The sequence below is a fragment of the Haemaphysalis longicornis genome, unplaced genomic scaffold (genome assembly GCF_048455015.1).
Source record: "Haemaphysalis longicornis isolate Haplotype H1 unplaced genomic scaffold, Haemaphysalis longicornis Haplotype H1 scaffold_12, whole genome shotgun sequence".
NCBI lineage: Eukaryota > Metazoa > Arthropoda > Arachnida > Ixodida > Ixodidae > Haemaphysalis > Haemaphysalis longicornis.
Genome location: NW_027526225.1, coordinates 52,602,378 through 52,628,054, shown reverse-complemented (window position 1 = coordinate 52,628,054; position 25,677 = coordinate 52,602,378). Strand labels below are relative to the sequence as shown.

General features: G+C 47.7%; 1 protein-coding gene across 1 annotated transcript in view; it reads right to left on the bottom strand.

Moving 5' to 3' along the window:
• The window catches only part of LOC144162653 (uncharacterized), a 150,437-nt gene that overhangs the window by 11,616 nt on the left and 113,144 nt on the right, over positions 1-25,677 (bottom strand). The window contains exons 6-8 of the mRNA XM_077693277.1: positions 23,944-24,123; positions 17,603-17,690; positions 16,407-16,531 (exon numbers count right to left, since the gene is read on the bottom strand). Coding sequence (XP_077549403.1) covers positions 16,407-16,531; positions 17,603-17,690; positions 23,944-24,123 — 393 coding nt within the window. The remainder of the gene's footprint in view (positions 1-16,406; positions 16,532-17,602; positions 17,691-23,943; positions 24,124-25,677) is intronic.

The following is a 25,677-nucleotide window of genomic DNA, read 5'->3' as shown; positions in this document are numbered from 1 at the left end:
GCAACTAATGCTCTTCAACAACCCACACCAAAGTGAGGCCCAAACATTAGGCGAAAAAATTTCTGGAAAGATGGGTATAGTGGTAAGACTCTTTCGTTTCTTCCGCGTTATCTTTCGCAGGTATCTTTCGTACGAGCCGCCACTGGAATGGAAAAAAGTCGTTTATATTCGTACATCAGGAGAGCCCCGTATACAAAGCACGAAATGTCCGATAAATATACTGCGATTAAGCAGTCAATTATCGATGAAAGCCCCATTGTATAACAGAGATGCGAAAATGAATTCGCTTGGGCCTCTCATAGACTTTCTTAACATGTTTTTTTTTTTTAACTGTGACACAGGCTTTTCTCGTCTGAACACTGCATTGAACCTACAAATATTTGCAAAAACAAACATACCCAGAATTTCAGGCACGCTCGGCGCGAATACTCTTATTGATTTTGAATTCGAAAATCGCTTTTGCGAGCCGTTTGCGTCGATACAGCTTACGTTTCCTGCCTCTTTCGTAAAAACCAACACCAGCAAGTCCTTCGCATCACGAAATCGATCTGGAACGTATAAATCATTCCTTTTCTCCTTACTTTCCGATGCAACTCGTCAGCACTGAACCTCTCACGTCAGTTGTTTCTTCGTTCCTTTATATAAGAAGCGTGTTTCATAATAAACAAAGTCAACTAGAGAACGGCAAACTATAAACGTAAGTAAAGAAAATAGCCGCCCCCGTTTTCCCCTTTGCCTACATGCGCATTCTTGCTCGAGGCGCTTCCCCGTTCGGCTGAATGCCATTTAAAGGAGCCATGAAGACAAAATGCAAGTTGGGTTTATTAGAAAGACTGCTTCGTCCCGATAACAATGATACCAATATCACCGCAATCTTCGAACAAATAACGGAGATATTGAAGAAAACGTGTGAAGCCGTGGCGACCCCCTAGCCAATTTCCCGCAACTTTTCTATGACGTCACGGAACCTTGTTTTTGCGATTGGCGGCCGCCTAACTGACCTGTCGCGACGACACATGACCGGACGTCTGTAATGGGGCATCTACTTCCATTTATTTACCGCATCACTTGAATGCTAACGTGCAGTTAACGCACTGAAAATTATGTTTTATTGTTGGCCCGTATGACGTCATTCTTGCTCATAACACGTCACTGTGGCGCAAACTTTGAAAGTTTTTAAATACTTCTTGCTTTTTTTCATTAAAAAAACATCTTTTGAGGCTGTAATGGAGCTGAGTGATATACTGAATCCTAGTTCTTTCAAATTAAACAGCGTTGTATTTTCTCTTCATGGCTCCTTTCACTAAAGGCAAGTCACACTCTCTGGCTTCGTTCTCACAGGAGCATAAAGGCGGCCAGGAGGGGTATCCTGCCTCCTGCTTTTAAAAAATAACAAACTTAGAGCACAGTAAAACGGAAACCCAGGACGGGCTGAAGGGGAGGTAGAATAAGCCGCGCTCTGCGAACACCGGGCAGGGCAATACATTATGCGTGCAGCCACGATGTTTTCAGGCAGCGCACTACTCCGCTGCTCCCAAGGCACGGAGAATCCGGTGAATGGGCTTGTTGGTCTTCCGCTTCGCTTCTTGCGTTCGCGTCAAATTTATGGCGGACGCCACAGACGCATGTTTTACGACGCCGTCAGCATGAGAAGAGGGGCCGCGGTAAGTTGACACGCAACACGGGAACTACATTTCATATATTTTTACGGCGCTAGGCACTCACCGTTGGTGCATTTCATGTAATCTTGTTGCGACCGTGCGATGGTTTAATGTCGCAGCCCAGAACTGTTGCGGTGTAACTATACTTCATTTTACGTAATTTTTAGTAATTTTCATTTGAACGTTATTTACCCGTAACCACGAGGACTGCTAACAGTCGTAGTTTTGAGTGCTTTCGCAAATTTTTCATTGGAGGCCCTTCCACACGCATTCGGGAGTCATGACTACGGAGTGGGTGCCAACTTGCGGGCTGCATCTTGACATACTTTCAAGCTGTAGACATTAAAATGCAAGAAAGTGAAACGTATTGGCCTGAGCTTGTTTTATGCACCAGTTTTCCAATCAATCAATCAATCAATCAATCAATCAATCAATCAATCAATCAATCAATCAATCAATCAATCAATCAATCAATCAATCAATCAATCAATCAATCAATCAATCAATCAATCAATCAATCAATCGAACACACCCACATCTCTTGCTGACTCTTAGGTTGAAGTATCTGCGTAAATTAAATAGAGCAGGAAAAGAACCACAGGCGTTTAAATTAACGAAGGTCATTTGAGAATAAAACACCTCATGGCTTTTTATGAATGCTCCGTATGGCCAATACGCACCTGTAAGGCCCACACGTCATGCGTTACAGGTCGACGGTCATATTTACTGGGGGAGTCGTCTAAGAAGAAGCTTACGTATTTCGGATTTGGAAAAGGTTCCTTCGGGTGTTCCTGAGTGGGTTCGCAGCCAAAAAATGAAGGAAGCTCACAGTAACGCTCAAGACTTGAAGGTAGCGAAGCTCTACGCAACGTTCACAACCAACACGAAGGTTTAAGTCCACGACTGCAGCCTATTTGTTTCCCTTCGCTGCCGCAACGACTTTTACTCCATAACTGTTGCTATAAGTGTGAGCTTCTTTCGGACATTTACGTTATTCTCCATTTACGTTATCTCAATTTACGTTATTCTAACGAATACATTTGGAACTTTCGCGAGATCTGCATTTTTGTGGGAATGCAGGGGGTTACACGCTCCTGGCTGTGGGAGTACTCGGCAAAGAATGCTACGCATTCAAATTGTTTCATACCACCAGTGCGAGTTTACTGTCGCGAAAGTAAACTAACGACAAGGCATACTTTGCTCGAGGAGTAGAGACGTATACTTTAATGAAATTTTGAGGGGCTTAAAGAGAAGCTTTTTTTTTCACGTTTCTTTTTTTCACGAATATGTAAAAAATTGAAAGAAGACGATTACGCGCAGATTTATGAGAGAGAGAGAGAGAGAGAGAGAGAGAGAGAGAGAGAGAGAGACTTTATTTGGTGGCCCGATATTTATAAAAAATTCGACCCAATTATTCTGCCGACAGCCTTGTATGTGGCATCAAACTCAAAAAGTGGCCGTAGTTGTAGGCGACAAGCCGAATCGAACCAAAATGACGTCCGCTGCGTCGAGAAAAAGTAAATAAATAAAATATAGATAAAACACACCTGGGTTCAAATGGATTCCAACTCCGGATGCCAGAGCAGCAGCTAAGTGCTGTAAGTATAGCGCTAAGCCGCTTCTGCGCCAGAATGAAACAAGGAGCAGCCTGATGTCGTGCTCCGTGACAGGTGAACGTCACGGCAACGCAGACATGATGCAGCAGTGCAGGAGCCTTCGATAATCGCTGGCTTTCACTTTCGAATCCCTTTAGAGACTGAAGTACTAATGCATTTTTTCCGTTAGTCCGGAAAAGAATATTTGTTTCATGCTGTATCGCAAAATTCCAAGCAGAGACCACGACAAGACGGGGACACAAGGAGTGACAGTTACACGGGACCTGCGCTAGACACCAGAAGAGACGGTTACACGGAACGAGCGCTAGTCCCATTTAATTCTCTCGTGTTGTGTCCCCGTCTTGTCGCACCTTGTATCATGTCGAAGTAGTATCATGTCGAACTACCTCACATTTCTGCGTTGAATAACCAAGCAGAGCTTCCGGTCTCGAAATACAGGCGCGATTTCGCGTCATGGAATTGAATTCAACGGCGCTTCCCTCCCTGCAGATCAGTTTCAGGAAGGCTGATGTGCTTCCGTGCCGTTTATCTAAAAAAAGGATCGCGGTAGGTTTTTTGGGAGGTATTAGGGGAAAATTATCTGTTCTGGACGGATTTTCTGACCGCCAGATTTCGTAGGGTGTGTCTGACTGCTGCCTATTATTCGGCATGGGTCCTACACGGCGCCTTCCCCAACGAGTACGCACGTGAGATTGATAGAAGAGATTAAAAAAAAAGAAGATAAAGAAAATAATACTTGAGAAAGTTTTAAGCGGGTCGAAAGGAGTCGCATCGCAACAAAATTCCGGGGGAACATCTATGTTTTCTTTCTAATTTCATCCTGATTGAAAAAAAAATATGAGAAAAGGTGTTATTTACCCGCCGCGGTGGCTCAATGGCTAAGGCGTTGCGCTGCTGAGCACGAGGTCGCGGGTTCGATTCCCGGCCGCGGCGGCCGCTTTTCTGATGGAGGCGAAAAGCAAAAACGCCCGTGTGTACGACATTTCGGCGCACGTTAAAGATCCCCAGGTGGTCAAAATTAACCCGGAGCCCTCCACTACGGCGCGCCTCATCGCCTGCGTTGCGTCGGCGCGTTAAACCCTACAATCAATCAATCAAATCAATAGAGAAAAGGTGTTATTTACCGCAGTTCTTTTTCACCTACGCACAACTCGAATGCGCACGCATGAGCAAGTGGAATACGTCGTCAAGCAGGGCAGCGCACATTTCTATACCCAGGCCACGGAACAGGGAGACATAGCCGCAGAAGCATCGCGGTGGGCCACGCTTGCACTGCCTTGTCACCAACGTTATTGCTGCAGAAAACCGTCTTCGTTTTTCTCCCGTTTTCCAATAAACATGCACATAGTTGTCAGCACCTGGGCGGTTTGAACAGTACGAACAGGGTCCTGTTGTTTATGTTTGTTTTTTTGTGGTGCTTGGCGCCGCTTAAGCCGAAAGAACAAGACGGGGTCTTTTTCGCCATCTGTTGTTTTGCTTCTGCTTTTATATCGCGTTTCTACAACTCCGCTTGCGGCATGCATGGGCTTTCTTTTAGTTGCTGCTGCAGAACGCAAGCAAACTAAAATTTTAATTAAACGGGCACTGGTTCTGTCTGTTGCGTACTTTACTTCTGCTTCTAATCCGCCCAGGGTTTGCGTTGCGCTGAGCAATCACGCCTGCATGCGTGAACCATTCCACCTTATTCAGTAGTTTGGAAAGGTCTTCTCTGTATACACTTTCTATTCGCGTTTTTATCGAGGCCGAATAGCCTGCCACAACGACAGCTGGAAATGACTTCAAATAAAAGGCGACGCCAAGAAAGTGACGCGACAAAATGTGCGGGGCTCACCAAGATGTGCTTCGCATGTAAAAACCAAACACAAACACTTTTCGTGAGATAATTGGTCAACTTCGAGGTTGCAGTGCAACAAACACGCGCTTGTCATAGCTTTCTTATCGTGCCCATCTTCTCATTCACCTCTCCTGTTTTCCTTGCGCTTTTATCTCGCCTTGCTTCGATGCCGTTTTCGGCCCAGTGTTTTTTTACAGCAAAGTTGTATACCTCCACCTCCGAACGGTTTCATCGCCATGGGCAAAAACGCCAATGCGCCAAGGCCTAAGACGCTGAGCGCATGCGTCAGGCTAATGAGGCATACAGCATAGAGCTCAGAATTCGTTTTTTGAAACCACAAAACAAATATCGAAACAGCATTATGAATGATAAGGCGACTGTGAACAATGGACGCCCCCCCCCCCCCCCCCCCCCCCCCCCCCAATGTGTTGCTGGTAAAGATGATGTTTGCAGATTATCTTTGAAGGCTACAGGCAGGACTAGTCTCACTAAATGGAGCAGTTCTTGCGTCAAGCAAGGCAGAACCCAGCATTTGCCGCATCTTTAGAGACACTTTTGCTGCTGAAATGCTGTTACACGCGTTATCTTTGATTCGCATTCGGAACGACATCAGCCACGCGCAGCCGCAGAGCAGGGTAGACAAGCTAGGCCTACCAAAGTTGACTGACTAAGGACCCTCCCTATTCTCGACGCACTAAAATCACCGTGAACTATGAATTTGCTGGAAGCCTTTTCTGATGATTGGCTTTCAATTTTGCTAACGTGCTTCCGGTTGATAAAGCGGTTGTGTGTGCCGTCGTCATTTCGACGTTTTATGACGTTTATTAGCCTGAGTTTTAAGGTTTGCCTTATGTCTCTCTACTCATAGCGCATAATTGTTGGCGGACATCGAAAAATTAGGCAAAATGCAGGGGACATGCAGCGTAGGCCTGTCTTTGCTATTCAACAACAATACGGCTTGTATGGGACGCTAAGAAGACGCTACGTAATTCAAATAATTGGCGGCAACGCTTACGTCACACATTGCCAACTTCAGGCACGGACGTTTTGTTTCTCCGAATACGCGCATAAAACCGCTGAGTGTATTGCAGCGCTACGCCGTAGGCTAAAAGGCTAGAAAACGTGTCTTTTTTCTTTTAATCTATAGAGCGTAATAAACGTAAAATTTTCATGTCGACATTTTTATGACTTAGCGTTATGGTATTTCTGTAAAGGAAGCCGGATGACTGGTTCTTCGTGTGTCCTTTTTTTATTTCGTCTGTATTAGAGGCTACTCGGTAGGAACATCGTATTTCTAATCCGAAAATAGCTTATATCATCAAGCTCGAACGAAGATTTTCTAACTCCTGCGCACTCAAGTTTTTCCTTTTCAAGTTTTGTAGCGTTAGCTACACTGGCCGAGGTTGAGCGGTTTCGCGCGTGCCGTGAAGGCCCGTTCTGCGCAAGCGCGAGAAGCATTTGATTGGTTTGGATCGGATCGGATCGGATCGGATCGGATTGAATTGGCTTGGATTGCATTTGATTTGGATTGGATGAAATTGATGATTGATTGATTGATTGATTGTAGGGTTTAACGCGCCGACGCAACGCAGGCGATGAGGCGCGCCGTAGTGGAGGGCTCCGGATTAATTTTGACCACCTGGGGATCTTTATCGTGCGCCCAAATCTCGTACACACGGGCGTTTTTGCTTTTCGCCTCCATCAGAAAAGCGGCCGCCGCTGCCGGGAATCGAACCCGCGACCTCGTGCTCAGCAGCGCAACGCCTTAGCCACTGAGCCACCGCGGCGGGTTGGATGAAATTGGATTGTGTTGGATTAAAATCCAATCCAATTGGAGTACGGGTGCTGAACCTTAGCTCACGCTACGTATATCCTGGCATAGCCGAGCTAATTAAGCCACTGCTAGTTTTTTTTCGAGTTTCTCAGTGGCGATTAAGCATAGAAATATTTTTTTCTTCAACTCGGCCTCTACGCTGGACAGCGCCATCTTGAGGGCCGCATTTTGGCCAAGGTGATCGAAAAAACTGGATAAAGGCTGTCATTCGTACGTGCCATAGCAGCACACGCAAAGTTGCGTTTGCACTCAACGGCATCACGCGTCACTTAGTGGAACAATGCGCAGCTTCAGGCTGAGATCTGAGTATGTCTGCAGAGTACCTGTACACAAAGAGAATGAAAACTAGAAAACCGATACCCTATTGTTAGGGCTTCTGAATTTATTTTTTCACGCATGAAAAGCGGAAAGAAGACAGACGAGGCGATTAGAAGTGGGAGGACACTTATTCCAACCAGGAACGTTAAAAACCGCGGCGGATGATTGGAGCGCACACTCATTGGACTGCGTGGCTTCGTCACGGCTTCAGATTGTCTCAGAAGCTGACGGGATCGCATGCGGGACATGGAAGTTCGAACTGGTTGTCCCGAACAACTTCTGAAGTGCCTGTTCTCTGTGTATTCAGCTCCCTTTGCATGCTGGGATCACGCGCACGCTCTCGTGTCGATCTCCGATAGCGTACTTCTAACGAAGAGCCACCAAAATTGATTCAACAGCGATAGCTTTGTGTTATTGGTATGCAGTCGCGCACAATTTGCTTACCGTCCCCAAAGCGCACGGTGATTTATGATGCCAGTGCGACCGATTGTACCTGTGCGTTGTGTACTGGTCGCCTGTACTCGCTTCTTTTCGTTCTTCTATCGCAACTGCGTGATTTCCTGCTTACCAAGGCAACCGGCCAGACGAAGAGAAAACCGGACAAGATCTTGTGAGGTGCGACGTTAGGGCTAACGGTTTCGCGCTTCGTCTGTTCAGAGCTGCTCACACGAAGATACACAACAAGCTCGTTCCATTTGCCTACCTGTCAACATTTCGGACGAACAGTCATTCTCCCCCTGGACATTCCCGAACGGGTATGGAATATCGGGAAAAGTGGCCAGTCCTGACGAGCCTGAGACATCTTTAAGAACCAAAAATTACCTGTTATGGGGCAATACTGGCAACGTACGGCCGTAAGTCACGTGTGCTGGCAAAAACAGTGACAAAAGCGTGACCAGCCATGTTTCTGTCAGGTTGTTATGTTTTAACGGAACGGCAAGTTATTGCAGAATTAAGCAGGAATTTGTTAATGCCGGCGGTAGCATTACGGCAAAATCTGGCCATGTAAGGTGAGCGTCAGTCATCTTCCACGAAGAACTGCTGAGCGTAAGCAATCACAGGTCAGTGGTCGCGACGCTCTGACGGAATTCGCGCCCGTCCGCACAACAGGGCATCTGTAGGGGCTAGTTGGTGCTGCATGGCTTGAATGGAGAGCGCCTAAACTTTGACTAGTAAACAAGGACGAGAAAGACTACAAAATAGGACGAAGCGCAAACTAACAACTGATCATCAGGTCAGCACAACATTTACCAGGTCAGCCCATTATCACACCAACCCAGCCTGCCATGTGTTCGCAAACTGTCGCTGCAATATTGAGCCGCTTGGCACGGAGAAAACGTGAAGTATGGTGCACTCCTTATTGTGTGCGTTATCGACAAAAAACAACATATGGGCGTGATGGGCGTGATTGGTAATACCGTCACCAGAAGGAATGGTGCATGCGGAGGTACTAGCCCAAGGGTATACGTTCCTTCTCCCTCTCTCACTCACTCCTTCACGTGGAACTGGAGCTTCCGTGTGAGGCACGCGATCGACCGTGTAGGCGCAAACGGAAGGATGGCTGGCAGCCGTGTCCTCCAGCCGGCTCGAGTTGAAAAAAAAATGAAAAGGCGTCACGCCCTTTGGCTTTAAACAAGGAACTCTCTTTCTTGTCGGGGTTTCGTTCTTCAGGAAGGAATCAATTCTCCTTTAGCCAGCCTGGCTGCTCTCAACTTTACTTTCAAGCCTCTCCTCCAAAAGACGGCACTGCTGTTCAGATCACTTAGGTGCTGACAGGCAGTGGAAACGAAATGTTGTCTGGCGGGTAGATTAAACTTAGCACAGCAGTAAAACATAACCAGTTACCACGGAATGCAACTTAAATTGCAAAGGGAGTGTCGGCTGAAGCGCCTTTGGTCCCACCGCTTTTCTTGGGACCAAAACTGAGGAACGCACTAGGTCCTCGATTGTGTTATGAACGTGCCTTTCGCGAGACAAAACCTTTGATGGCGTACTTACGAAACACAAGTCTTGAAAAGCCCGAAGCCAAGCGCATGAGAATTTTAATGAAAAAAGGACAGATGTCGCCTATACGGATGCAAGTACCTACCCTAATGGTCAACACAAAATAACCACAGTCACCACAAAGGGTGCCCTCATCACTTGTGACCGGGACATCGTCAACCTGGATCGATGAAGAGCTAGCTATCACCTTAGCCCTCATACACACGAAGCACTCAATCATTATCCCAAAAGCTGCCTGCAGACGCTTCTTAGCCGGGAGGCTGGCCTCTTCTACTTTAAAGTTACTATCACCACATCAACCCCACCGCAAAGTCAACATCATCCGGACTCCTGGCCATTCCTCACTGACGGGCAACAACTTTGCCCATCAGAAAGCCCCCGCCCTCCCTGTCCCGGCTTCCGAGGAGACCTAGTTCGTCCATCCCGCTCATAACATATCAAGGCATAACGCGATATTACAGGTCCGACAGACTATACTTTCCTTCTCCTCATCCTGCACTGTCCGAGGAAGAAGAATCGCTACTCCGCAGACTAAAAACTAATACCTTTCCTCCCCTAGTTCGCCTGCATCGCACGTTTCAACGTCAAGACTTAGCTGAATGTCAGTTCTGTTCACAACCCGGAACTCTACCTCATATTATAATAAAGTATGAGCGCAATCCAAACTTCCGCCTCTCCAATCCCCCCTTTCCACCCCTGAGCTGCGGGAGAACCCGTTTACCAGCGTCCACGTGGATGTCCAGAAACTCTTGGTATCCAGAGCGAAGGCTCTCTGCACAGCTCATGGATTACCGGACAACGGAACCACCCCCACTTCAGAAAGCTGAAATAAACGTTTCCCTCTCTGTCTCTATCTTTCCCAGACAATGTACACACTCTACGAAATCGCCGCAGGTTGGCTACACCGCAACGACGTGGGGTGACCGATCACCGTGACCAAATATGCCAGTTTGGCAAATGACGAGGCCCAGCATGCGATTAGAGCTTGTAAAAAAATAGAACCTGCGCTGGGATAACAATGCACATACATGCTTTGCGCTGTTATCCCAGCGCAGATTCCATTTTTTTTCTCTAATTGCATGCTGGGCCTGTGCATTCGCCAATTTCGCACATTTGTGTACGTTGATTAGTCGTTCAAAGACATTGCGGTGGAGCCGATGTGCGGCGATTTGCTAATGTTTAACTAAAGGGATGTTATTCGCCATTATCGTCCAGAGCAATTATCATAGACATCGACACCTCATTAATCTGGTCTAGCAAGCAATACCTCTCTCTCTCTCTCTCTCTCTCTCTCTCTCTCTCTCTCTCTCTCTCTCTCTCTCTCTCTCTCTCTCTCTCTCTCTCTCTCTCTCTCTCTATCTCTCTCTCCATCCATCCATCCATCCATCCAACCACCCATCCATCTACGTCTCCGTTTGCTTCTACTTAACCAATATATGTTTGTGCAAGGTATGGTGCTGATATCTGCCGCTTCTAAGTGTTTCTGGAGGAACAGTTCGATCGGCGTCGCTTACTCGTAGTAGTATACTAATAGCAGTGGTAGTTATACTATTAGTAGTGTTTGTAACGTGTATTCTGTTCGTGACGTCAAAAGAATGAAGCTAGAGAAGGTGGTATCTTTTGTGTTTGGAGTTTGGACTTTATTTGACCACAAAGCACGGCACGTAAACATGATAGAGAACTGCATGATAACAACACAACATGGTGTGGAAATGGGGAAATCGTTGCTCTAATGCAGCTTGACTAAGGACCCCCCCTCCCGCCCCCCCCCCCCCTTATCGACTTCCTCCCCTCTTCCTCAGCCATCCGTCATAAATCCTCGTATCGTAGCGGTGGCTTCCGCCGTCCTAACGACCCAAAGTTGTTATTTCGCGTCGCGGCAGGGCAACGCGGTCTCCGTGGCTCATAATCGTTACATTAAGATAGTTACCCTTTGTATATTCTGCGTCATTTTGACTGTGGTGGAGCGCAGCCATACCATGTGGTTCAGGCATTCCCGTCCAGCGCATAATTTGTAATCTACCGAAAGTAGATTGAGGTAGCAGCGATTGAGTGCAATCGGTTTTGGAAACGGGTTCATTTGGAATTTAGTCAACACAACTGGATTCCTTTTGTGAGCACACGGTGTTTTGGTCTAGCTAGTCCTTAATGATTTATGTTTTTTTGAAACGGCACCAAGCGACCCATTTTCGATCTCATGATGTGGGGTGAGGTGGGGTCGACGTCTGTTCGCTCGATTAACCCTTGTTCGGGGACGCAGGCGCCGTAAAGTTTCCCGTTAGAAAAGAGTCCCGGCTGCGTGAATTTCCTTTACTTTTGTTTTTGCTAGTATGGTAGAAGTTCCAACCGGGTCCCTACGTCTCGCGAAATTGCGGACTTCCGATTTTGAAGCAGTGTCGATCATTTTTTGCGTTGGTGTTGGAGATGTCCGTAGCAATGGCCCTGCGTTCCGTAGGAAGTGTCGTGGCGAGCGATGCAGTAGTAACTGACCTTGAACTTCGACTATAACTGCCGTCATGGCATCATACGTTCGCTGCTTGCTTGCGTCGACGAGACCACGTCCACTGATCGTTCAAATCGTTCTTTTTACCTCACGTTCACGTTCCCGTATACGCTTGACGTTGTGAATTGGCATTATGCTCTTGGGTGGAACGCAGAATTGCGCTCTCCATTGATGGGTATCTCCTCTTTCGGGTCGCCAGTGTCTCGCATTGAAAAATGTACCTTCCGGTCTGGCTGTGAGAGAGCCTTTCGTACTGAGCCGTGATCCGTGCAAAACCCAGCGCTTCGAAACGATTGTTTGCCGTATTGACCGGAAAGCCGATTTCCTGACTGGCCGCCTTTTTTATTAGGCTGCTTATTTGGAATACTCGATCGCTTTAACATTGAAACGGCTGATGGCGTAGACATGAACGAGTCGCACAAGAATTTCTTCTTTTCTGCGTGTTTATCTCGATGTTCTGTGTCCTCTGCTAGTAGGTGTTTATATCTAAACCTATAATTTTTTAGTAACAATGCAGGCATAATGGCAGAAATATTCGATTACCACGTCTAGATCCCCATGCAACGGGACGTGCAACGATCCGGAACGCCGCCGGGTACCCAAAGAGTCAGGCGGCCGGTGAATAGGTTACTGAGGAGGGTTATATCGTTTAGCGCGTCGGGCAGTCTCATGGCAGTCTCCTCAGGAGGCGCTGAATAATAACAGAGACAGTGCCGAGCCTTGCGACGCCCCTCTGCTTCCAAGGACTAATGCGTCAAATTTGATGCTTCCAATCACTAGGTCAATCAGAAAACTGATATCGTAGTCGTAAACTTTTTTGCCGTCCTCAGTTGCTGAGGCCTCAACAATCGCCTCTTAACAGGTCTTGTCTTAAGACCTGTATAAAGGGAATTATAACAGGTCTTGTTATAATTCCCTTTTTGTATCCACACTAAATTACTGCCAGTTGGTCTGGGGAAACACAACAATGTCAAACATAACAAAACTTCATATCTTACAAAAGAAAGCTGTGAGAGCTATCTCAAACTTGCCGCATGTTGCTCACACTGCACCCATTTTTAAAGAACTTTGTATCCGCGCTGTTCCACAATTTTATAATGACACGCTCCTCAAGCGTTACTACGCAGGAATGAAGCGAAACAACATTCTCATCGATCAATTATCAACTATGAAACGAAACTGTCCTGTTCGTCATACTCGCCATGCTGACACATGGGTGATTCCCCTTACACGTACAAATTATGGTCGCCAGTTGCTCTCCTTTACATTGCCGTCATTACTTAACTCGCTGGGTACGTAGATATTCCTTTGTGTGAAACTGTTATTATAGAGTATTTCTCATTTTTGTGTCTGAAATGTGTCTTCGCGCATGTGCTGATCAAGAATGTTTGCTGTATAAAGTTTCAACTGTGTGTATTAGTTTGTTACCGTTTCACATGCACGATTAGTTTTTTTTTTTTTTGTACATTACTACGAAAGGGGCACAGACCCCGTCAAGCCTTCTTTCTCTGGCTTTTTGTCTGTGCCCCTGGTATCTGTGTTGTTGTTGTTGTTGATACCAAATAAAGTTTCTCTATTTCTCTCTATTGTCGATTGTCTTGGTGACATTAAAGGGACAGACAACCGATTTTTGTCGAGTGCATGTTCTCTATCCCAAACGAAAGCCAGCGTTTTATATAGCCCGGTAACCACAAGCAATTTATAAACAAACTGGAAGAAACAATTTTAATTTGGCACCAAACTTTCTGAAATCGAAAGGGTGGGCGGTTCGTAGTGTAGAAACTTGACACTACAATATGTGTCCCGGTCACGTGACCTGCAAACCTAGCAGTTACTGTGACTGTTGAAACGTTTATTCACTCACTGAAAACCTTTGTACACAAGTATATGTATACGTTTAAATTGTATGTGTATTCTTCAACATTGTTTTGAAACTTTTAAGACACGCTGCCCGCCGCCGCTGGGTTGCTCTCAGCGTGGTTAACTGAGCCTCCATGCCCAGAATCAACGGCAGCGTTGATTAAACGGAACCAGTGAAGGAGCTTTGACGATTCTGCCTGGGTCAGGGGGGTTTCTCCTGTCGAAATACACGATTTCACTATCCAAATACGCCAATAGCAGCTTTAAAAAGCAATAAGCAGGACGCGCCTGGAGAATCGAACTGCCGACCTCCACAACGTGTATTGAGATTCTACCTATCGTCCGTCCCAACAGATGGCGCATTCGTGCAAAAGAGACTAGTGAATTGAAAAAAAAAACACATAAAGAAATAAAAAAGCCTACGATTCACTTCTTTTTTAGCTGGGAACAAGTTTTTAAGTATCGCTTTTCATCTCGAATAGAGACAAAATTATGTTGCCGCGCTACTCATGATTTCCGAGATCAAAAATTTCGATTTAAAAAGTTCTAGGGCGTTAAGGTGCTTAAAGGGGCAGTGACACAAAAAGTTTGCATCTTGTTTTTTTTTGTTGCGATAAGTAGCTAGTGACCTACTTATAACCTGTAGAAACCTCATTTGCTTCAGCGTGCGACGGTTGTTTAATTAGAGGCATTTTCAATGCGGCCAGTCGCAGTTTCGGTTTCAGCGAGTGCCGCGAAACGATGGATTTTGTGGATTTTGTGTGAACAAAGCTGACCACGTGACCGTCGGAGGGATATCACAGAGCAGAGCCGCCGTAGCACTGTCGAATCCGCATCGACGGCAGTTTCTGCGAATGCCCCCACGTACTGATCTCGTGAGGCGCTTAATTAAAAAGCGACCGTGGATGTGACGCAGGCGCTGCGAGTGCAAATGCTACCGCGGCTAAAGAACGACGCGCGACGCTCGAGGCGGTGGGTGGCAAGACGCGCGCTGGGAGCAGCCGGCCGGTCTGCCTACAGGTCCGCCTACAGATGTGAACGGCTCAGCACTGCGGCGGATATTCGAGTGCCGCTCTCGTAAGCGGTGCAGATGACAATTTTTAATGCAACCCGCCATCGCATCATTAACTCCTTTCTTATGTAAGCCACCATGGTCGGGACTTGGGGACAATTTCGTGCAGCGGTAACAAGCTATCACTCGAGCTACCTGCGCCGGCCTGGGCCACTTCGCGGCCGTGGCCGCCGCCTGCACAGCGACCGTGCGGCTAGCTCAGTGAGCTTTTCGTGCTTCCGGCGCGTTTTCGCATCCAATGGTAATAAACAGTAATAGAAACAGAGTGCCTGGAATCACTGTAGAACTTTGGTCGCGGCCAGCTGCCCGATTAGCTGACGAAATCACGGCGCCTCCGCCGCCAACGATCGGGTCGTTCGTTCTCGAGAGCAGAAGCTCCGCCCTCCGGCCCTCCGATTGGAGCGGCGAGGCGGGCGAGCCGGCGAAAAACGCCGGTAGTGCGGAAGCGGCAAACACAAACTCGTGACGTGTTTGGATGTTGTTTATTTACAATTGCGCGTGGTCCTCTGCTGGCTGCTCGGTGGCGTTTCGCACACTTCAAAATTGATTTTAAATATGTTCTAGGCTGTATTCGCCGCTGATATTTTGCAGATGATGTATATGTGTTCCCACCGATCTATCTCCGAAGTTATCTCGCCTTCAAAATTTTGTGTCAGTGCCCCTTTAAAGGAATGCCCTTTCATTTGGAATAGAGAACATTTACTCGAATAAAATCGGTTGTCTGTCCCTTTAAGAAGTACCTCGTTGCGTCAAGCGGGCAGCAACTTTCATCGTAGATACTTTTGCTTGCTTCGGTTTCGCCCGCAAACATATCCCAGTTTTAGGGTAAAGGTCATTTGTTTTAATTCATTCTGTTTAACCACACGTGCCCGAGAAGCCTCAGTCTTAGGTTTTCAAAATGTATAATTCCTTTTACGGCTTTCGCAACATGGCAATTATCAATCAATCAATCAATCAATCAATCAATCAATCAATCAATCAATCAATCAATCAATCAATCAATCAATCAATCAATCAATCAATCAATCAATCAATCAAATCAGCTTTATTTGGTGACCATACAAACGGAGCGTCCGTTTGTGTGGTCGCCGTTATTGTGTCGCCACCTTTAATTTTCGTTAGAACAGGCTGCACGTACGACCAGGCCGCCTTCTACAGCGTCACTACGGCTGTCACACCATTTGAGCTTTCACTGACGTGAGCCAAGGATGTGCAATAAGAACCCCTGCACACAAAATGATGTTCCCTGTTGGTCTTTTCTTGCTTAGTTTGTTAAAGATCCCAAGGTTCTGAGTTGTTGCCTGTACATGATGGTTTCTGGGGGGCGGGGGGAAGGGAAGGGGGGAGTGAAGGGGGTGCCTAAATCTACGCGCCTGACTATGCTGAGGAACTCATGGATTATTTTTTCTTAATCCGAGTAAACCTATCGAAATAGGCGTACTTAGAAGTTTCTGACACGATATTAAAGTGCGCCACGTTCCTTCTTAGCTATGGTACTTGTCGTGCGGCAACGTGTGAACCTTCGATTCCGTAAAGCACGGCTAGTGCCAAATCACATAAAGGGGCGGTTTAAAATAGGACCCTCAGACGGTACTAAATGAGCTGGGAGCTAGACTTGCCAAGAACACTGTTTATTGTCGTCCCAGAAAGCTCCTCTACGAGGACATGGGCGTACCAGGACATCCAAGTTATCTTCGAGCTCACCTGAACCTGCTGCTGAGGATGACGTCGTCGGTGAAGCCGTGCTTGAGGAAGAACCGCCGACTGGAAGCTGGGGTGCGGACCAGCAGCGCGTCGTACGGCCCCACCACAGAGGGCTTCTTCATTTGCTGTCGGCACCATGAGGTGAAAGGGAAAAGGAGGACAGCGATAAACACACCAATCATCATCATCATAGTCATCATCATAATAACCATCCTAATTTTGTGCAAGCTGCCACGCAGGCATCTTAACGCTAACCAGGTGCCCTGCAACCCTCAGCGTCACTCATTTCGTTACGCACGCTGGCACTCTAGAAGCTGCATGGCAACGCGAAGTGTATTTCCCAGCCACATTCTTCCGCTCCATAGAAAACCTTATTCCAATTTCTGCAACGAAGCACAGGAACGGGCGGGTTTCTCAAGTTAGGAAGCGGGCGCATTCCGAACAATAGCCATACGTTCTGAGCATTGGAAGCTCATGATCTTGTCTTACTTGCGACCAAGAAAAAAACGACGCCGACCTACGCGGCTTTCTTGAACGATGGACAAGTATGGCTTTCGTCTCTCGGACTGTCTGCACATTCTAAGCGCCGTTAAGGACACACAAGCAGCCGCTCCTTACGGAGAACCGCAACCAAGCACAGCCCCAATCCCTCCCGTTATTCACAAACTGTGCCTGCAGTAGTCAACCTCCGCCAGGTGTATGATCAATCAAAAACAGGTTGTATACACGCAGAAACAAATCCCCAGAAATGGGAAGTCAGTGCCCGTCCCGTCGTCTTTCTGTCTCCTTGTTTCTATTCGCGCTGAAGCTATTCTTTAAAATGAACTACCAAATCGGCCAACAGTGCACTTTGTTAAGCCTCAGAGCATTTTCTGTTCATGGTGTTTATTTCGAAGTGCGATTATTTTGCATTCACGTTAGAGAGTTATGCAAATGTCAGTATTGTACAAGTTCAGTGAACCGATCATCCCGTTTCGTGACGCGACAAATTAGGGAAAATATTTGTGAGCGTCGACTCTCTTCGTTTTTGTCATTCCTTAGTCGTCGGCATTGTCGGCACTGGGTGCAGCCTATACAGCGCCCGCTAAATAAGGCATGTTATTGTATCCATACATATTACTTCATCGTTCCTTTATTTGTGAACAACAATCGCATCTCATGCATACAGACATGGAATAGTTACGACACGCCCTCACCTTGAGTAGGAAGCTGCCGATGCCGTGTTGGCGGAAGCGTTTGCGCACGGCCAGCAGAGAGAGGAAGCAAGCCCTGGTTCCGGGTATCCTGTCGGGGAGGAAGGGCGGGGATCGAAACGGAAGCGGTACGCAGAGCCTCCTGCCGGCACTCGGGTTTTCCTAATCACCCTAATGCGACAGCGGTATTTTGCATACCCTCTTTCCCCTCCTGTATACCCTCACTCACTGTATACCCTCACAATTCCCACCGGATTAAAAAAAAAAGGAAAAATCCGCGTATTGATGGAATTGCACAAAGGGGCTTGGGGTGCGGCCTGACCCCGGCGACCATTGCCGGCAATGCACTCCCTCACCAGAGCAGGATTGGCCACCCTGGTGTAGTAACGGCCACAACCTCCCATGAATACGCCAATTACCCCTCGGCCCTCAGTCCCCAGCGGCTGCGAAGCAACTGACGACGGCGGCGGTCAGACCTGTGACGCAGCAGAGGGTGCTAAGAATCCCTGGATCCGGACAGGCCGCCAATGGAATCTGAACCTGGCAACGTTTAACGCGCGAACCTTATCTAGCGAAGCAAGTATAGAGGTGTTGTTCGAGGAATTAGAGGGCATTAAATGGGATGTAATAGGGCTTAGCGAGGTTAGGAGGGCAGGCGAAGCCTTTACGGTGCTGAAAAATGGACACGTCCTATGCTACCGTGGTCTAGAGGACAGAACTGGGAGTGGGATTTCTAGTCAATAAAAGCATAGCTGGCAACATAGACGAATACTATAGCATTAACGAAAGGGCAGCAGGTCTTGTAATTAGGCTCAATAAGAGGTACAAGCTCAAGGTGGTGCAGGGCTACGCGCCCACATCCAGCCACGACGACCAAGTAGTGGAACGCTTCTATGAAGATGTGGAATCGGCAATGGCTAAAGTAAAATCACCGTATACCGTAGTTATTGGGGACTTCAATGCTAAAGTAGGCAAGAATCAGGCTGGAGACAAGGCAGTTGGGAACTATGGTCTGGGCTGTAGAAATAGCAGGGGGGACCTACTAGTTGAGTTTGCAGAACGGAATAACCTACGCATAATGAATACCTTCTTCTGTAAACGGAAGAGTCGGAAGTGGACCTGGAGGAGCCCGAATAAGGAGCACAAAAATGAAATAGACTTCATATTATGCGATAACCCTGGCGTTGTGGAGGATGTGGAAGTGCTCGGAAGGGTAAGGTGTAGTGACCACCGTATGGTAAGATCTCGAATTAGGCTAGATTTGAGGAGGGACCGCAACAAGCTAGCACGAAAGAAGCCGATAAATGAGCTAACAGTAAGACGTAAAGTAGAAGAATTCAGGATCGCGCTGAAGAACCGATATTCCGCCCTTAACGAGGAAGCCGAGCTTACGACACAGGAAGCCAGCGACAACCTTACACGCATTATCACGGAGTGTGCAGTAGAAGTCGGGGGCACTATGGCTAGACAGGATAGTGGTAAACTTTCTCAGGAGACGAAAGATCTAATCAGAAAACGGCAAACCACGAGAATCTCTACCGCAGCTGACAGAATCAGCCGAGCTCTCGAAGTTAATCAATAAGCGTAAGACAGCTGACATACGGAAGTATAATATGGAGAGGATCGAATACGCTGTAAAGAATGGAGGCAGCCTGAAAGCAGTGAAGAGACGTCTTGGCGTGGGGAAAAATCACATATATGCACTTAAGGATAAGCAAGGCAATGTCATCACAAATAGGGATAAAATAGTCACAGTGGCCGAGGAGTTCTATAGGGATCTGTAGGGTTTCGAAGTTAGTCAATAAGCGTAAGACAGCTGAAATACAGAAGTATAACATGGAGAGGATCGGCTATGCTGCAAAAAACGGGGGCAGCCTGAAAGAGGCCTGTAGGCGTGGGTGAAAATCAGACGTATGCACTTAAAGACAAGCAATGCAATGTCATCACAAATAGGGATAAAACAGTCATTGTAGGCGAGGAGTTCTACAGCGATCTGTGCAGTAGCCGGGACATCCAGGATAATACCGAACGAGAAAGTACAGTCGAACACGGATATATCGAACTCCAAGGGGATCGCGAATTAGTTCGATATATGAAAAATTCGATATAAAAAATATGGGCTCTGAGACCACACCTATAGTGGACGAGCATTTACCGGTCGTCGCATTCAAGAATGACAACTAATTCCACACTCACGACGCAACAGGACGCTTTATTTCCGTGAAAAAAAAAATCGCTGATCTTGGCCTGCTTCTTCGCCCAGGAAATGAAATTAAAGACGCTGGTCTCGATCTTCTAGAGGCTGCACAACTAGAAAATTCCAGCAGTACGCTGCGCCTTCGCAAGCCATGCACAACACGCACGCTAAAGAAGAACAGCGCGCACGTACCACAAGAACTTTGAAGGTAACAATTCCAAGGCTCTCTGAACGGACTTCAAAAAAACGCTCGCGATAGTCATCTCCCAGAGAAACAGTGATCTCCGAAAGGTGAGGGTCAATTCGCCAAACAGCAGCAACAGCAGCAAAATGCAAAAGAAGGAGGATTCCGGCAGCGCCTTCGTTCCCTCTTCCCTTTCCCCAGACGACATCGGGGGAAGAAAGACAAAGAGAGAGAGAAAAAAAACTCTTTTTCGGCAAGCCGAGGAACGTACGCAGCGGCAAAAAAAAAGGACGTGTGCAGTTGGGGCATCCCTGCCTCACACTGTAACATTTTCCGAGCGTTCGGGCTTGTGTGCCTAGAGAGATTTAGCATACCGGGCTCCATCCGCTAACGCTACGGCGGCCGGTAGCGGGGCCCGAATGGGCAAGCGCAAATTCGTTCCGGTAGGGGGAATTAGTTCCGCGAGCGAGTCGTCGTCATGCCCGCGCATTCCTCCACATCCTCCTCAACCTCAATCGGGGGTGCCGCGACCGCCGAAGAGCACCTTCCAGCTCGCGCGGCGTTCGATATACCCAATGTCGGGAAAAATACGGTTCGATATAAACGTACGAATTCCTATACTTTTACACAGAATTTTCAAGGGGATAATTTATGAGTTCGATATAGACAATAATTCGATATACCCGTGTTCGATATATCCGTGTTCGACTGTAGTTCAGAGGAGATAGACATCCCACAAGTAACAACCGAAGAAGTAAGGAAGGCTTTGAAAGAAATGAAAGGGGGCAAAGCACCTGGTGAGGATCAGATAACAGCAGACCTCTTGAAGGATGGCGGAGAAATTGTACTTGAAAAACTGGCAAACCTGTATACGCAATGCCTAATGACCGCAATGGTACCGGAATCTTGGAAGAACGCGAACATCATCCTAATCCATAAGAAAGGCGACATGAAGGACTTGACAAATTACAGGCCGATCAGCTTACTGTCAGTCGTCTACAAGGTGTTTACCAAGGTAATCGCTAACCGAATCTTTGAAACCTTAGATTTCAGTCAACCTAAAGAACAAGCAGGGTTCCGTAAAGGTTATTCAACAATGGACCATATTCACACGATCAATCAGGTGATAGAAAAGTGTGCTGAGTATACTGAACCCCTATATATAGCCTTCATAGATTATGAGAAAGCATTTGACTCGTTCGAAACCCTAGCAGTCATTCAGGCATTACGGAACCAGGGGGTAGATGAGCATTATGTAAGAATACTAGAGGATATCTAGAATGGGTCTACAGCTACCATCATCCTCCATAGGGAGAGCAGTAAAATACCTATAAGGAAGGGTGCCATACAAGGAGACACAATCTCTCCAATGTTATTCACAGCATGCTTACAAGAAGTATTCAGAACGTTGGATTGGGAACAGGTGGGAGTAAGGGTTAATGGAGAATACCTCAGTAACCTCAGATTTGCTGGTGACGTTGCCTTGCTAAGTAACTCGGGGGACGAATTGCAAAGCATGCTTTCCGCACTGGGCGAACAGAGTAGAACCGTGGGCCTGAAAATTAATATGCAGAAAACTAAAGTAATGATCAATAACCTCGGGACAGCACAGCAGTTTGAGATAGGTGGCGAGGCAGTGGAAGTGGTAAGCGAATATATCTACTTAGGCCAAGTTGTGACCCCAAATCCCAACCATGAGGCAGATATAATTAGAAGGATCAGAATCGGGTGGGGTGCATATGGCAGACATTCTCAGATAATGAATAGCAGCCTACAATTGTTGCTGAAGAAGAAAGTGTATGACAGCTGCATCTTACCGGTACTCACCTACGCGGCAGAAACTTGGAGGCTCACTAAGAGGGTTCAACTTAAATTGAGAACGACTCAGCGGGCAATGGAGCGGAAAATGATAGGTGTAACATTAAGGGACAAGAAGAGAGCGGAGTGGGTCAGGGAGCAAACTGGTGTTAAAGACATATTAGTAGAAATTAAGAAGAAGAAATGGACGTGGGCAGGGCATGTAATGCGAAGGCAAGATAACCGCTGGTCATTAAGGGTAACAGAGTGGATCCCTAGAGAAGGCAAGCGTTGCAGGGGGCGGCAGAAAGTTAGATGGGCAGATGAGATCAAGAAGTTTGCGGGGATAAATTGGTCACAGTTGGCACAGGACCGAGGTAATTGGAGAATAATGGGAGAGGCCTTTGCCCTGCAGTGGGCGTAGATAGGCTGGTGATGATGATGATGATGGTGATGATACCCTCACTTGAGGTTATTTGTGAGGGCGCGTTCCCTGCCCTGCACACCCTTTATCCTTTTTTTACCGCGAACCAGTATGTGTCCCCCCTCTTCAACGTCATACAGCGACGCCGTGCAAAGTCCACTCCGGCCCCCGTATGACATGCCTTTCGAGGTGCTCCAACGGAGAGACAAGCACATTACGATCGACAGAGGTGGTCCTCACGCGACGTGGTCAGCTTGGACCGCGTAAATCTGCACCACCTCGAGCTCCATCTTCGCAGGGGCACCAGGCAGACCACATTGAGCAGCCCCAGCAAGTCCTCAAACGGTTCACGCTGAGTGGACGGTGAACGAGACCCCCGGCCGCAGTGGGTCGTCAGAGTGCGGCTGTTTTGCGCGCACTCAGTAGGTGGGAGTACTGTGGCTACGCAAAGCGGCGCTTCCGTGTGTGGTGCAAAGAGGGCGTGCGCACACAAGAGAAAGTTATCTTCGAGAGGAAGGCTGGTAATAAAAGTTGTTTGGGACGCGGGTTGTTCACTTGCGCTGCTCTGCCGAGCAGCGCGTCCCAACACAACCCTCGCTGAAATATCTCTCTCGCGCGCTAGCAAAAATAGCTGGTCGTATTGTTGCTACTTCTAAACTAGCTGTACTGATCTTGCAACCTAAATTAGAAGTAACTCTTTTCGCGGGGTCACACCTCGGAGATCCCCCTGCTGACGCGAGAAGCTAAATTGATCGAAAAACTCTGAGGACACCTAAGCGCTTCTTAGGAGATGTCCCCCAACACGCCAGTTCATTCTTGTTACACGAAGTCATCACATTATGGCGAAAGTTCCAAAATCCAAATTCCCAACAAAAACTGTTGCCAGCCCAGCCCTCTAGACTCCACACACAGCCAAAGATCCCAGAAAACAGTTTGTACACATGCCTGAAAGTATTAAGTGCGAATGCACTTCTTAAGCGAGCCTGAAGCGTCCGCCGCCGTCCGCATAGCAACAGCTGCGGGTGCGCGCGCTCCTCGTCTTCTTTGGCAACGGGGGGAGATGGGCGCGCGCTGCCTGGCCGCTGACAAGGCACATACCCACGTGGGGGATTGGCCAGGAATCTCCTCGTCTTCCTTGGCAACGGGGGGATATGGGCGCGCGCTGCCTGGCCGCTGACATGGCACATACCCACGTGGGGGATTGGCCAGGAATCGGGCGTGAGAAGGGCTAATGCACCCGCTTAAAGGAGTACTGACACGAAATTTCAAAGCTGAGATCCGCTCTAGCAATCAAGTACAACGACAACACAAATAGGTGTCTGTGAATAAATGCATCTTTCTTTCTTTGTAGTTGTGTGTGTGTGTGTGATCTCTCTTTCGCGAACATTACCGAACCGCGCAAATTCAACTCGTGCATTCGCACTTTCACATTCTTCCCCTCGGGGAAATGCGGGGAATTTTTTTTTCCTTCCCTTCTCGCCTTCCCTCATTTGGTACCCTCCGCACACGTGCTTATTTCTTAGTCTAGGTTATCCGCCAACATTCTAGCTTTGCTCAGTTCTTTCAGCCAGTTGCCTGTAAACGATGAACGTCGAAGTAAGCATACGTCGTTTCCCCACAGCAACAAGAAAAGACCCCTGGACGTCACGACGCTGACAACGTTACGACGCTGAGGAAGACAGATTAATTTTGGCTATTGACCGTTGCCCATCAGAACTATGACAGACAAAGCGTCCGCCTGCCTGTAGTTCTTGGCGAAGGTGGCGCATGCGAGCAGCCTGTGCTCGGGTCCCACGTGGCGCGCGGTCAGGCTCCAGGAGGCAATGGCGCGCGATCTCTCGCGCCGCCGCCACTCCACGGCGCGCAGGAACCGCTGTAGCCCCGCCTCCTCCGTCACTTCCTCTTCCTCATCCTCCATGTCGCTGCGCGCAGAAAAAATTAAGCGCGCATTTTTATGTGCGCTAGAAGCGCAGCAGCTTCGGCCGTGGGTCGAACCTAGAAGAAAGAAGTTCACGTTCGAGTTTTGCGGGTCAAACCTACGCTTCGGCAATCAGGCACGTCGAATCTAGGGCTCTAAAATTCACTCTAGCAAGTCGCGATGTGCGACTCGCGCCGAAGTGTGGATACAGGCGTGCTTTCGCTTACCGCCTCCATGCGGAAAACGGTAGCCGAGAATCTAACCCGTCAACTGTGCTGAGTGGCTGGACGCCTTAGCCAGTAGATCACCGCTGCGGGTGGAACCACTTTCATTTGCGACGACAGCTTAAGTTTGAATAAATGCGAGAAAAAATTTGAAAGACATCATGGGTATCGGATGCCACGAACGTTTAGGACCCGTTGTGTGCTTGGCATGCTTTGGAATGAGACAATTTTGCCGTCAGCATAAGCTCATTCACGCCTAATTCCGCAACATGTGAATGTTTTCTTTTGTAGCCAAGCGACGAAGGGTCCACGCGAACAATTACAGAGGCTGGAGTGGACAGCCCCTCAATGACTTCGACGCCCGCAAATGCTGCTAGAAACGTGCCAGAAAAAACAAACTGCTCTTGTCGCTATAATAACAATGTTGCTGCGGCAGAACGACTTGTAATCGTTGACAGTTATGTGCAAGTGCACAAAAGCTATCAGCTGCGGGAGAGATTTTGTAGCGTAAGCTACACTGGCCGAGGTTGAGCGGTTTCGCGTGTGCCGTGAAGGGCCGTTCTGCGCAAACGCGAGAAGCATTGCATTGGTTTGAACCGGATCGGATCGGATTGGCTTGGCTTGACTTGAACTGGATTGAATTGGATTGGACTGCATTTGATATGGATTGGATTGGATTAAATTAGATTGTGTTGCATTCAAATCCCATTCAATAGGAGTACGGGAGCTAAACCTTAGCTCACGCTACGTATATGCTGGCATAGCCGAGCTAAGCCACTGCTAATTTTTCTTTCCAGCCGCTTATAAAGGGCGCTCTTAAAGTAAACCCCATTGGCACTTGCCACGCCGAAAGAATGTCTGCTGTCGTCCGATCTTGGTCAGAGCAAAATAAAAACTGCGTGGAAGGACTCACTGCGTACAGTCCTACGAGAAAAACAGAATTCACGGAAGAGAACAGGCCATTTTTTATTTTATTTCTGTGGGGTTGCGTCACGTGGATAGCATTTAGTTTATTCGTCTAAACAGAAAACATCCGGGCAAGACTCATTGCATGCATTCTAAGTTCGCCTCACATGTCATTACGAAATGCTAGGATCCTCTAACTTGTTCTGTTCTCTTTATTGGCATCCGTCGTAGAGCCCTTTGATAGCCTCGTATAGGCACGCCAGGTAAACGTAATGTGGAACGTAAGAGTAAACACCAGCCCGGGAATGACCTGTCAGTGAACTGTCGGTTTCTTGTTACTCCGCAAAACTATAACCCGGTTCTTCACTTAGCATGGCTTTGCTCTTTGCACTGTCGTCTGCGTATCTTCTCGGTGAAGGGAGTTAACG